The sequence below is a fragment of the Prinia subflava genome, chromosome 4, assembly GCF_021018805.1.
Source record: "Prinia subflava isolate CZ2003 ecotype Zambia chromosome 4, Cam_Psub_1.2, whole genome shotgun sequence".
Classification (NCBI taxonomy): domain Eukaryota; kingdom Metazoa; phylum Chordata; class Aves; order Passeriformes; family Cisticolidae; genus Prinia; species Prinia subflava.
Window position 1 is genome coordinate 71,324,797 of NC_086250.1, and position 13,791 is coordinate 71,338,587.

The window sequence follows — 13,791 nt, forward strand, 5'->3', positions numbered from 1 at the left end:
TATCTAATGCTCTTTAATTGATGCTCTTTAATCAAATGGGAAGAGGGTGTAATCTCAGAGTAGAAGCTAAGGCTGCACATACACGACGTGTATCTTTCACCGTGCAGACCATTCCATTTTGAGGGAAATGGCTCAGTGACAGGGATTAGTTTTCTTTCCCTTGAAATCTTTAAATCAAGTTCCTTTTCCTTTCTCAAGAAGGAGGGCCTGCACCAGCTCTAGAGCTGACCTGATAGGTCCCTGCACCGTGTACCTCTGACCATTTCTTCATGCTGAACTCCTCGCTGGAGAAACACATTTTTAAAATTTAAACAGCCAGCCTTAGGCAACATCACCCCACTAAAATAAACCATCCCAGCGGGTCAGCCACTGGTTTCTGCTGTCTAAACGCCCTTCAGCCAGAAGATTCTCCCAGGGCAGGTGTGCCCAGAGCACTCACCAGGGTCTTGTAGTCGATCTGCTGGCGGATGAGCTTGTCCTCGCTCAGCGAGTACCGCGCCTCGCCCGTGATGGAGTCGATGGGCCCCTTCTCCATCTGCTGCTTGATGGCACAGAAAAGGGAGAAGAGAGGCTCTCCAGCACACTCCTGCAGGGGGGAAAGGCAAACAGGTAACCACGAGTGCTGCACTGCACCAGGCAGGTGTTTTCTACGTAAGGAAAAGGGTTCTGGTTTCATCTCAGGACTTTTAAGGGAAAAACACTAGAAGTTTCTGTGCAATCCTGGCAGGGATTGGCTCAACACCAAGACAAAAAGCACTGATAGGTCTGTTTAGCTGTTCCTCAGAAATGTGGCTATTGCCAAAAATATGTGGCTCTGCCAAAAACCCCACCTAAATGGTTCATTACTTAAGGGAGAGCAGGGGGGTTCTCAGCGCATTCTCAGGGTGTTGTAGCAGGTGTGTGGGACCTGTCCCTGCACTGTGAACAGCTTTGTTCTTTTGGTTTTGTATTATTTTCTTCTTTCATTAAAACCTTTCTGTTCTTTCAAGACACGCTCAATCACGCTGTCTCGCTGGTTATTTTAAGCCATTTTCTGTGGGGTGCTGGACACCCTTAAAGGTATTGAACCCTCACAGAGCTAAACACATCTGGCTCTTGGAGACATTCAATACATGAGGTGAAAGCACAGGCTAGAATTGAGAATCCAACCTGGGCACCCCAGTGACCGCCTCAGTTTGCCATCCCAAACTGTTCATGATGGATACACCAGTGGGAACCAGTCTATTCCAACAGCACAGGATCAGAGGGGACCCTCCACTTCCACAGAGTGCAGCCAGCCCTTGGGCACATGGTGGGACCCTTGGGGATGGCCCTGTGCAGCACCAGGAGTTGGATTTCATGGTATAAGGCTCTCAGGCACATGGTGGGACCCTTGGGGATGGCCCTGTGCAGCACCAGGAGTTGGATTTGATGGTACAAGGCTCTTGGGTATATGGTGGAACCCCTTGAGACAGCCCTGTGCAGCACCAGGAGTTGGATTTGATGGTACAAGGCTCTTGGGCACATGGTGGGACCCTTGGGGATGGCCCTGTGGAGTGCCAGGAGTTGGACCTTGTAGGTCCCTTCCAACTCAGCCTATCCTGTGATTCTCTGAGTGTCCTGTCATGGGACAAAGGTGTCAGTGTTCCCTGGCAATGCTGGGGCTGTTCAAGTGATTGCCACCAGGCCAGAGCTTTGCACTGGTGCAGCAGGTGGTGGGATGGTCCCAGATGAGTTGCAGGCAGGTTTTAAAAGGAGATGGATGGCTGGTGCCCCATCCTGGCTGTCTGGGCAGAGTCCACAGCCTCCCTGAGCACTCTCCTCCTGCAGGCAAACAGGGATGCTCAGGCCCAGATGTGCCCCTGGACCTGTGTGGAGGTGACAGAAGTGTGGGGCCCAGCCCAGGACCCTACACCAGCAGCCCCAGGCAGGCACAGCAAAGCTCCTTCCTCCCAAACTTCTCCTCATCATTCCCACTCCCTGCACTCCTCTTCCCACTCTTTTCCTCCCTTGCTGCACTCCCTCAGTGCCATGCACCCCGAGCTTTCTGCTCCTGCCTCCCTTCCCCTTCATCCCTCCCCTCTTCCTCACCTCCTCGCCCTCTCCTCTTGTGTCCCAACTCAACGAGCGAGGTCATTTTCCTCTGGTGTAAATCCCAACGAAAACAAGTTAATAATCGCAAGCAAAGTGGCCCCTTTTTCAGTCCCTACACCTGTCTCCCACTTAATTAGCTTATCTGCCAGCAGCATATTGCTTCTGTGTGCCTGTCTCCTGCCCTTATCAGGCCTCTGTTCAGGCTAAGGCAAGAAGACAAGTAGCTGAGTGGGGTGAAAAAAGCCTATTATAAAAGCAGCTCTTTAGAGAGTCACCTCCTTATATCCTTTCCTTTCAGCTGAAAGCAGGGATCTGATACTGAAGTCACTGAAATTACCTTCCAGGGACCTTCAAAATTTTCCCATGTGCTTGTCCTTGAACTGGTGGTGCCTGGGGAAGGCTCAGGGGGATTGGGGTTTATTTGTACAGCCTCAAATTGCCTGGCAGAGGTGGTTATTCTGTCCAAATGAGGATGTGAGGTGGGAGGATATTTAGCAGCTGCAGTAGGAATGGGGGACTGGTGCTGAGCTCAGCTCCTTCCCAAAAGGCTGGCTCTGAGCTTGGAAATTGTGATTTTTGAGGCTCAATGTGGGTCCCTCAAGGGAAACTGGATCCCCCAGCAGTCAGTGGCAGGGCTCAAGGAGTGAAAGACTTTTTTTTAGCTAAAAACAAACCCCAAGGAGACCTTCCAGGAGGAATGAGAGAGCTCAGGGGGTGCCTCAAATTCTTCCACTCGAGTTCTTTCACACATCTGCTGATGGGTGTCCCTCCACTCCTCGTGGGGCTGTGTCTCAGTGCTGCCTCTGAGCTGGGATGGAGGGAGATCTCCATCCACTGTGCACTGAAACTGTGGGTCACCACATGATGGAGACCTCAGCCTGCTGTAAAAGGACAGCATTTTCCACACAGGTCTCAGTCAGGCTCTGAAATCCTTCCCATTTCAGCACTGACCCTTAGACCCCACCTCTGTATGACAGACAGTTGCCTCTCTAACAAAGTGTCCCTCTTTGTTCTCCCTGGGTCAGAAAATAGCCCATCTCCTATTAGGCAGTGACCTCCTTCCTGAGGCAAAAAAAAAAAGGCCTTTAACTTTATATCTGGGAAGTTTTCACCCCAACTGATCCTCACCAAGAAGAAATGCTTTAAAGCAGCTGTTTTTCCAGGCATGTCCTCCTCTTACCTTGAGGAACTTGTAGAGGAGGAAGGTGAACCAGTTGGTGAGCATTTTCTCAGCCACAGACTCTGTCCTAAAGTGGAGAAAAAAGAGAATTGTAAAAGAGTAAGTTGTGCTGGTCCTGTCAAAATACTGTCCTTGTCCATCTTCCTGCACAGTGGGAGGTGTGGCATGGCACCATCAGGACTTAGGACGTCCTAGGTTCCCTGTTTTAGTTTTGGATTTAGGAAACCTGCAGGAAAACCCTTGCTGCCCTGTTGATTCTCCTGTGACTGCAGGTCCCTGTGTGTCTGTTTTTCAGTTTCTCCAACAACGAAAAGGAGTTGATGGCATTTGAGGGAATCTTCTCCAAAGAGCTCAGGGGGGATAAATCCATCAAATCCGAGGAGCTCAGAGCGAGGCCATATGTCAAGGAGGCTGTATAAATACTCAGGAGAGACAGATCTAAGTCTCTAGGGAGCAGTTATCTGGCACTGCCTATCTCCCTGGCATTTGGGAGTGATTACACTCCTCAGTGTGTCAGTGTGGCACATACACGGAGCTCATCCTTCTGCCCTTGAGCACTCTGTCCTCAATCAAACAAAAATCCATCTCGAGGCTTCAGGGTGAGCTTCTCCTGCAGAAATCTGTGCTGGTTCCAGCACATGTGCTGGAGAAAAAGCAAGAGAAACCTGGAGAAACCAAGAAAAAAGAATCCTTGCCTGGAAGAATTAAAGTGGGTTCTCCTTGTCTCAGCACTCACTAAAGCCATGCAGAGGTCCTTGCTTGTTTTTGCTGCTGCTCTCTGCCCAGAAAATCTCTTTGGGGCCATAAATGTCATGTGGACATTAACACTGGACACAGGTGAGGTGGGAAAATCACTTCTACCAGCTCCTTTCTTCTGTCATACTCCTCCAAAACTGCAGAAGATTCCCTTTCACAGACTCATGGGGAGGGAAGGGAAGCTTCGAGTTGGATCCAGCTGCTCCAAAGAGCTGTCTGAGGACCTCACACCAACATCTGACCCAAGGCACTGAGCTGTTCATTTGTTCTGTTCTGGTGCTGCTCTGTGCAGAACCTCCTTCTCTGAATTCTCCGGGTGTTTCCAGGGTTTGGAACACTTTGTGCCTTCTTTGTTCACGAGCTCTCCTTCCAAAGGCCACAATTAATTTCCAGCAAAGAGGATTAGACTTAGAAAAGAGCTGGAAGAAGGAGAAAGAGGAAAGATGGGATGCCCAGAGTGAGCAACCAGGGAACACAAAGAGATGGAGAAAGTGGAAGGAAAAGGAGGAAATGAAGGGTGCAGGCAGTGCCATCCATCATCAGAGAAGAAGCACAGACAGGAAGCCTGGGGACAGCTGGAGGGTGGTCACCAGCCAGGCTGTAGGGCTTGATCACATCAGGGAGTGAACTGACACCAAAGCAAAGTCCAGCCTCTGCCCCTGGTATTGCTGCCCTGAATGCCAGGAAGTGCCCTCTGCTCCTTTTTTGCTGGTTCTCCACAGTGGGCCATGTGCCAGATGAAAAAACTCCCAGCCCAGCAGGCACCAGAGATCCCTTCCCTGTCCAAGTTGTCCTTTGTAATCAACTGAGGGCTCCTCAGAGTCAGCTCTGAGCTGTGGCAAAGGCCACTCATCTCCAGAAGGCTCCCCATGATTTTATTTAAGGTCCTTGAAGCAGGAGGGTTGGTTCAGTCTGTGAAAAGGAGATAAATCCAACCCTAAAGGGAGAAGAGGCAGCACTTCCCTAGGCAGGGAAAGGACATTAATTACAGAGCAGTAGATTCCTAGTTTGAGGTTTCCCACAGAACTGTGGAGTTTAGACCTTAGATCAGGCCAAGAAGCATCGATTCAAACTTGTTCCCTGTATGAAACCAGTCCTGTTCTCCTTCTCTCCAGCTGATTTCCACTAACTCTCAGCTCTGGGAGAGAAATGAGATCCCACAATGCAGCTGAAGCCTCTCCATGTGTCAGTGGTTAACTCAGGAACAAGAAACAAAGCTGGGAAATCCATATCCCAGGCAGGAGATGGAAGAAGTTGGCATCGTCTCACCAGGGATTTAATAGATCATATGTGTGATATTCCTGCAGGTCCTACACAACATGATTGGGGTTTTCAGGTCAAAAAGGAAACATAAACATAAATTAACATCTTAAGCATGCAAAGAGCCCAAAGTAAGGATTGAGCTTTTTCTGTGTTGTGAAACTTTCCAAAGGATCCACATGAAAATGCAGAGGCGGATTAGTTCTGTAAATTTTTATCACTGACTACTTTTGATGCCTCAAGTTTTAGCTTTCATGTTTTTCAGATTCTGTGCTGCCTAGGGGTGCATTTCTGAGCCTCACATTAAGTGTCAGTCAGAGCAGGGAGACAAAACAAATCCTTTCCCAGATGGAGACCAAGGACAACTGTTACAAGTTTTCAGGCCCAACAGCACAAACAGGGGTGGGCTGAAGAGAGAAAGAAGAAGGATGGGATCTCACAAACTGAAGCTGTAATTGGACAATTAAACCCCAATGTGCAAATGGACCAAAACTTATCAAAGTGTGAGACCTCATGACCAGGGGCCCTTTTTGTGCCCATTCTAAGTCTCCCTTGGGTGTAGCCCTGTCCAGGCTCTTGTCCTGCCCAAGGTGTACCCTAAAGGCCTTTCAATAAATCCCTACTTTATTCTCCAGCTCTGTGCAGTCTCTATTCCAGGCCAGCCTTCCCAAGGCATCACTTTTGGGTTAGGGAGGAGACGGAGCAAGACCGCCACCTCCAGAGATGATCACGACGTTGATGCGGGCACAGCCTTCCCAGCCCCGCTCCCGCCGTGCCCAAGGCCCCCTTACCTTCGGAGCAGCAGCTTGGGGTGGTTCTTGCTCTCCAGGTTCTTGTCGATGAGGTCTGCCAGGAGCTGCTTGAGGACGTCGGTGGCGTACTCCAGCTTGCTCTGCAGCACCGTCATGATCAGCGAGGCCACGTTGCCGCGGTCGCGCATGGAGAAGCTGCGCTGCGACTCCAGCGTGCGGATGAAGGACAGCAGGAAAACCTTGTTGTTGATGAGCTGGGCAAAGAGCTTCAGGCCCTTCTCCACCCGTTCCTGACGGTAGCCAGGGACCTGCACAAGAAGAAAGGGAGTTTTTTCCTTTTCCCTCACTTTCCCCACTGCTAAATGTCCTGTTGTCACATTTTCTCTGCTACCTCTCTGCTCTCATTCCTCCAGCTAAGAAAAGACAGGAAGGGAAACCATACATCATCTAATGATTAGGAAGCCTGAGAAGACACCCAGCTGTCAGATTGTACCCTTTTCTGACCCAGAGATGGGGCAGCTGAGAGATATTTTTAAAACTTTTATTCCATTTTCAGTCCCATGTGAAGGGTGAGGCAGTACAGATGTCACAATTCACGCCATCACAATCAGAAGCCAAACTATTTCCTAATTACAATCCATTGTAAGCATCTCTTGCCCTATCAGCTTGTGCCACCCAATGCTGTTGATGCCTTAAAGCCAAACATCTAAAATTACCCCTGGTGGGTCCTGCTACAATGCCCCTTTCATAGTTCTGTTTCTCCAAAGTATCTGGTCTTATTTGCAAGGCCTTCCTTTGTTTCTAAACTTGTTTCCAGTTCCATTTCTCTCTCAACAATGTCCATCCTATTCCGTGGCATTTCTAAGTCAGCATTTCTCATCTCAAAGTTTGCACACAGATGTACAAGACTGTGTGAGCCTCCTGTCAGGCTTTGAGAATTCCCTACAAATCCGTTTCCCACACCCAGCCACATCCAGATGATTTTTCCAATGATTGGGAAGTCTGAGAAGACTCCCAGCCACATCCAGATGATTTTTCCAGTCCTGTATTCCTCTCTGTGAACAGCACATCCAAAAGGGATTTCTGATGCCTAAATATGCCGCCGTGCCACCTTATGTTTTTATTTTAGTCAGACTGAAGTCTTAACTCTGATTTCATCCAAACCTTCTTTCTCATTCCTGCGAGAAACCTGCTGCAGAGGTCTGGGGTTCAGCTTTAGGGAGCTGGGAGAGACAGCAAGAGAGTGAATGGGAAAGGGAGCCCAGGGTGAGGTTTTGAGGAGATGAAGAGATGCAGTGAGGCAGTGGCTGAGATGGTGACCATTGGTTTGAAGAGCAAGGCTGGTGAAGGTGTGAGAGGACACCCTGAGCTCCAGTAGAACCCCTGGGTTTGGGACATGAGGTGTTTTGGAGGCAGAGTGATTGGTAAGTCTTGTATTTCTCAGCTGAACTCAGATGAACATCATGAAATGATGAACTCATTTTCATATAGAACAATTTAGGACCTCAATGTGGAGAGTTCTTTTTGATCCTTCAGGCTCTAGGCAAAAATAGAATATAAACAGAGAACTTCAAACTCATCTTTTCACTTGCTGAAGCTGTTCCAGCCCTTGAAAAAGCTTTCTTGGAAGCTGGGGGGTCTCACCACAGAGGAACACGTCACCAAGGCATATATAAATTAATAACCGCTAAAATTTGGCACTTTAATACAAAATAAGTTGGCTTGCTTAAACAGCCAAGCAATGCAAGGCCCCTTATAGAGTTGTTACTTTTTCATTCTGGAAATTAGAGTTCTCAACTCTTTTTGCATCCAACAAATAAATTACTTCCTAAATAGATTGAGACAACCAACCAACCAACAAACTACTACCACCCATCCCGCCAATAATTATTTTTAACTCACTTGCTTGAACATTTAATATTGTCTAACCCTGGGATATTATGGAGAGTTAAAACAGAAAAACAAGAAAAGTATTTTGTGCTGCATCTGGAAGCAGTTAATTAGCAAATGAGCTGGAAATAAGTAAGACCTTCTCACTGTGGGATCTGTGCTGGGGCCTTTTGCAATAAACAGCACTTCCTTCTGGGTGCTACAGAGAAGGGAGCAGAATGGGAGCTGCCTTCACTTTGGTAAGCCGAAGATGTTGACTCTGAGAGAGCTGGTGAAGCTTTAAAAGGGATTAAGGGAAAAAAACCCAATGAATGGAATGAAAAAAAGAAGAGATCAAAGGTGTTGGATTGAAACATTAGCCCAGTGTGTATCTACATAGGGGAGCACCCGTGCTGAGGCCTCTGCAGGGGTCAGCTGCTGTTGTGTGATCAGCTGGATGGGGTTAATGAACGCAGGGATTGAAACTGGCTGTGGGGATCATGGAAGTGTTGGTGTGTGCACACGTGTGTCTTGGGTTGAGAAATGTAACCAAAAATGTGTATTCTATTTTCATCTGTTGAAGTTGGTTGGGAGATTTTGTTCTTTATCTCTTGTAACTCCAGGGGGGAAGAGGGCGATGCCTTCTGTTAATGGACACCTGATAACACCAGATAAGGCAGGGCCTCCTTATCTCTTCCTGCACCCATCCTCCTCCCAGGGACATCCCCTGTGAATGGGCCATTGAAGGCTCTCACAGGACTGATAACATCACCTCATCCCATTGGGAGATGCTCCACCCAGCGGGAGGAGCCAAAGCCTTTCCACGGGATAAAACAGCAATCCCAAACCCCAAGGGAGCCTGTTCCCACTGGATTCCCAGAGGATGACTGGGCCCTTTCTTGAGGATCATCTCTACTCCAACGGAGCCACATCTGTCACTCCATGGGGACTCACTTCAGGCTGCTTCCAACACCCTGACAAACAGGGTGTCAGGTTTGCATCCTGACTCTGTCAGGGGTCCTTCGTACTATTGCATTTGTCTTATTTTATTTTTATCTTTCTTGTTGTTTGTTTCTTCTCTCTCTATTAAATTGTATTTCTGACTTGGAATCTCATTGGTTTTGCTTTCAAACCTGCACAACATGTGAGAGGGAGGATCGGTACCCCTCATTCCTCCTCCTTTGTTGGAGCTGCTTGTCCTGAGGGAAAGTAGCTGGATGCCACTCCAAACCTAGGTGGCAGTTACGTGTAACTCATCCCCCTGCCCAGTCCCACAGGCCCTCCTTGCTGACAGATCAGGTTTTGAAATGTCTCTCTCCACACAGCCGGATGGATTTTGGCTCTTCCGAGCGGCAGGAGCAAAGCCGAGCAGGCATCTCTGATTACACAGCCAGCCAAGCGTGGGCCTGCCTGTGCCAGCTCCTGCTCCTCCTTCCTGCCAACCCAGCCCAGGCCTGGCCTCCAGCGATCTCCCAGGCCCTTGCCAGAGCCTCTCTGGAGCTCAGAGCCTGCCAAAGGCCTCGCAGAGAGCTCTGCCAACACCTTGGCCATGGTGAAGCTCCTGATTCTCCAGCCCAGGTATTCCTAGAGCAGAGCCTGTCCACCTGCCAGAGCCTGGAGCAGATTTTAGCCTGGCAGACCTCACCTGGGCTCCCATCAAGTTCCTATCACCACTCAGGTCATACCGGCTCTGTGCAGAGCCCAAGATTTGTGAGCAATGTCTCACTGTACTCCCACCTCCCTCCAGAGAGTCAGGGTGGAGGAGGAAGATGTGGGCATGTGGGCAGAGCATGGACAGACTGACACTGTTGTTTTCTGGTCTCACTGCAAACCAGAATGCAGCGTAGGTAAACCTCCCTCAGTGACATTATTTTTATAGGGGTTGCCACAAGGAAAAGCTCCTGATTCTCCAGCCCAGGTATTCCTAGAGCAGAGCCTGTCCACCTGCCAGAGCCTGGAGCAGATTTTAGCCTGGCAGACCTCACCTGGGCTCCCATCAAGCTCCTGTCACCACTCAGGTAATACAGGTTCTGTGCAGACCCCAATATTTCTCAATGTCTCACTGTACTCCCACCTCCCTCCAGAGAGTCAGGGTGGAGGAGGAAGATGTGGGCAGAGCATGGACAGACTGACACTGTGGTTTTCTGATCTCACAGGTAAAGGTAAACCTCCCCCTGTGACGTTATTTTCATAGGGGTTGCCACAAGGAAAACCTGGCCTCTTAGCAGTGTGAGTCATGCAAAGCTGGATGACAGAGGCAAACATGCTCCTCTGACACAGAACAGGTTTTCCTTGTGCCCCCCTGCATTTCAGAAAATGTTAAATCCAGTCTAAAACTCAAGCCAGAGAAGGGTTAAGACCAAAGAGAAGCTTAATTGAGTAGATCTAATGCATATGGATTTATGAGTCCTCCAAATAAGAGAGTGATCAGACAGAATTTAGAAGGTAACAAGTGACAGGATGAGAGGAAATGGCCTTAAAGTTGTGCCAGGGGAGGTTTAGATTGGAAATTAGGAAAAATTTCTTCACTGGAAGGATGATCAGATGGTGGAACAAGCGGTCCATGGGAGTTGTGGGATCACAGTCCCTAGAAGTTTTCAAAACATGCGTGGATATCACACAAGGGGATATGGTTTAGTGATGGAATTGACAGCATTGGGTTGATGATTGGAATTTATGATCTTAGAGGTCTTTTACAACCTAAATGTTTTTATGATCTAATGTGATCTGAAATAACAACAAACATTTTGCCTTTCAACGCAGATTTTTAGTGAGGACCTGTTTCACCCCTTGTAGGACACAGCATAACCAAGTCATCACATCCCCACCACCGACACAGAATCTCTGGAATTCAGGACTGAACACGGAAGCATGAGAGGAGCTAGAAGGAGGAAATGTTGTTTTACCTCCAAATCCCTCAGAACTGGGTGATCTTCAATGCCAGGGAAAAGCACCCTCATCGTGTAGGTTCTGTAGTCCAGGAAAGGAATCCCAGCTCCGTCCAGGTCACTTGTCAGCTCGTGGATATCTGTCTGCAGCTCTGCAAAGGCTGGCACAAAACCAGAACAACTCAGGAAGCAGTGAAAATCCAGATCAGCCTCACCAGAATGGGAAAAAACCCCAACTCTCATCAACAAGAATAAGGAGAAGCAAAATGTGGAGAGGAAGATGGGACGAGAGCAGGGTCACCTTTCCCACAACACAGCCTTTCCCCTGTGCCAAGGCTTTCTGTGGATTTGGAATTACCAAATCCAGTTAGGAGAGGGCGGAAAAGGTCTGGACTAAGGGAAAACAGGCAAAGTCAGATTAGACCCAGGCTTGAGCCACACCCACAGAGTTCAACACTGTGGCATTTTGGCTCAGTTTTGTGCCTCCCTTCTACCAACACCGACCCAGCACCGTCCTGCCTTCCCCATCCTACCTTCTTTGCACTCCAGGGCCACCCTGGACTCCAGGTTGTCCATTTGCATCTGCAGGCGCTTGAGGGTGAGGTCGCTCTCCCGGGATTTGCGCTTGTAGGCGATGAGCACGGCCACGATGAAGATGATGAGCAGCCCGCCGGCCACCGCGATGCTGACGATGGCTGGCAGGCTGAGAGGGCTGTCCGGGGAGATGTACACCATCCCTGGGGAGAACTCCATGCCTCCTACACGAGCCTGGAGGGAGAGCAGCAGAGAGCTGCACTGAAACTGTCAAACAAGCAGGAACACGGAGGAGCTCTCGTCGTCCTGGCTGAGGGTGGAGGGTGAGGTCCCCTTGCCTCCCAAGCCAGGAGGGGAAGCATTTGGATATGGAACAGCTTAAAAACACTTGGAATGTGTCTTGGGTTGAAAAATGTGTATTCTGTTTTCACCTGTTGAAGCCAGTTGGGAGATATTGTTCTTTATCTCTTGTAACTCCAGGGGGGAAGAGGGCGATGCCTTCTGTTCATGGACACCTGATAACACCAGATAAGGCAGGGCCTCCTTATCTCTTCCTGCACCCATCCTCCTCCCAGGGACATCCCCTGTGAATGGGCCATTGAAGGCTCTCACAGGACTGATAACATCACCTCATCCCATTGGGAGATGCTCCACCCAGTGGGAGGAGCCAAAGCCTTTCCATGGGATAAAACAGCAATCCCAAACCCCAAGGGAGCCTGTTCCCACTGGATTCCCAGAGGATGACTGGGCCCTTTCCTGAGGATCATCTCTGCTCCAACAGAGCCACATCTGTCACTCCCCACACCCCAGCCTGGTGTTCAGCCTTGTCCTGCATCCCACTGGCTCTCAGTTAATCTCCAGCCTGCCTGGACACTTCTTAATCCCAGGGCTCCCCACATCTCAGATCAGGCACCTACTCAGGTTTCCTCTCTAGGCTGCAGGAGGAAGAAACTGGCCCAGCTGGAGCCAGCAGAAGAGGCTACAGAGCAGAATCATGAATTGATGGATTTTCCCAGATACTCTCCACCCCAACCCTTTCTGGAGACATGAATCTCAGTGAGCTTATCATCTCCTACAAGTTACTCCAGTCCCAGTTACAGCCTCAGGAAAGAAGGTTGTTTTGCTCTACCATCAGGTGTAGGCTGCTCCTCAGTGGGTCCTGGTCAAAGAGACAAAACTACAACTCTTATGTCATGGACACAAAGTCTGAAAACAGCTGATTTCCACCCACAAGGCCCTCTCATGCCATTTTGGGATGGGGTCTAGAGAGACAAAATGTCCACAATGAAAAACAAAGCTAATCCTAAATTCATCTGTTCAAGCAATAGTTTCAAGATGACCAGTTGCTGCCATGACACTGATGGCTTGTAGAGCATTTTCAGTGTCCAGAGAACCTCAGACATGCAGCTGGGGATGCAGCAGTAAAGAGATTTCCTACCTATTTCAAGATACAAGATCCACCTCACTTATAAATCCCGAGGTTTGTTGCTGGAATGTGGCTTGCTCAACTGAACAGGCAAACTGCCCAAATCACATCCTAATCCACGCACTGGAAGTTGTTCCCTTCTGCCCTGGACCACTGTCCCAAATCCTCCTGATTTTGAAAACAAAACTTTCTCACAGCTCGCACGCTTTCCTTTCTGTCAGTGCATCAATAAATGGATTAATTCTTTTTCATTTTCTTTCTCTCCAAGCCGTGCAGCCTGACGAGTCCATCTGACTAATATCAGACTAGACTCAAACGAGCCCAATCCCAAATCCCAGTGCAGATCCATCCTCAAAGCTGGAAGAGCAGCCCTTCTCCATGGGTGGGATTTCTCTCAGCAAATATTCCACGTGCACAACTGAGTCAGACACTGCAGCGTGATTCCAGAGTCAACAAAGAGAAAAACCACTTTCAGGATGTGATTTATGTGAGCTGCTTCTGACACTTTTGACATCGGGATGAGACGTTTCATTCAGTGGAAGTTCCCATTTCTCTCCATTAATGGAGATCTAAGCTCCAAAAAAAAGCAGGTGTTCAAAGTTAGGCCCAGTGTGTTCCCCTTTAAAGGTGGTTTCATCACTGGGAAGGTCTCACAATCCACAGGAGAAGCTGCCATGATCTGAGGGAATCTGGCTCTTGAAGAAGAAAGTCTACGAGGCTGCAGTGATATTGTGAGCTTTAAAAAGAAACACAAGAAAATATGCACGTGTAGCCCTACTTCACTTCTTGATCCACCAAGTGGTTATGGAGGAAGCTGTTTTTACCTTCCAGAAGACTGACCATGAACCCACCAAACAACAATCTGGCCACTTTTAAAGACTATTAATCATAAAATTGTCTTAAATTACACTAAGTGTTCTAAATGGGATCTATGTCAGAGCCTGGTTTTCCCCAACAAAGTCTCAGCAGCCACCTGTAGGAGTTCAGGAATTCTGAAGGAGTGTTTTTCCTTGTGCAAACTTGTCCTGGCCAGATAAAATTATCCCTCCAAGG

At 48.8% G+C, this 13,791-nt stretch overlaps 1 protein-coding gene across 1 annotated transcript in view; it reads right to left on the bottom strand.

The window, feature by feature from the left end:
- Window positions 1-13,791, bottom strand: part of PLXNA4 (plexin A4) — a 445,535-nt gene that overhangs the window by 41,468 nt on the left and 390,276 nt on the right. Inside the window, exons 20-24 of the mRNA XM_063397126.1 lie at window positions 11,312-11,546; window positions 10,797-10,939; window positions 6,061-6,329; window positions 3,254-3,320; window positions 440-586 (exon numbers count right to left, since the gene is read on the bottom strand). Of these exons, the coding sequence (XP_063253196.1) occupies window positions 440-586; window positions 3,254-3,320; window positions 6,061-6,329; window positions 10,797-10,939; window positions 11,312-11,546 (861 nt within the window). The remainder of the gene's footprint in view (window positions 1-439; window positions 587-3,253; window positions 3,321-6,060; window positions 6,330-10,796; window positions 10,940-11,311; window positions 11,547-13,791) is intronic.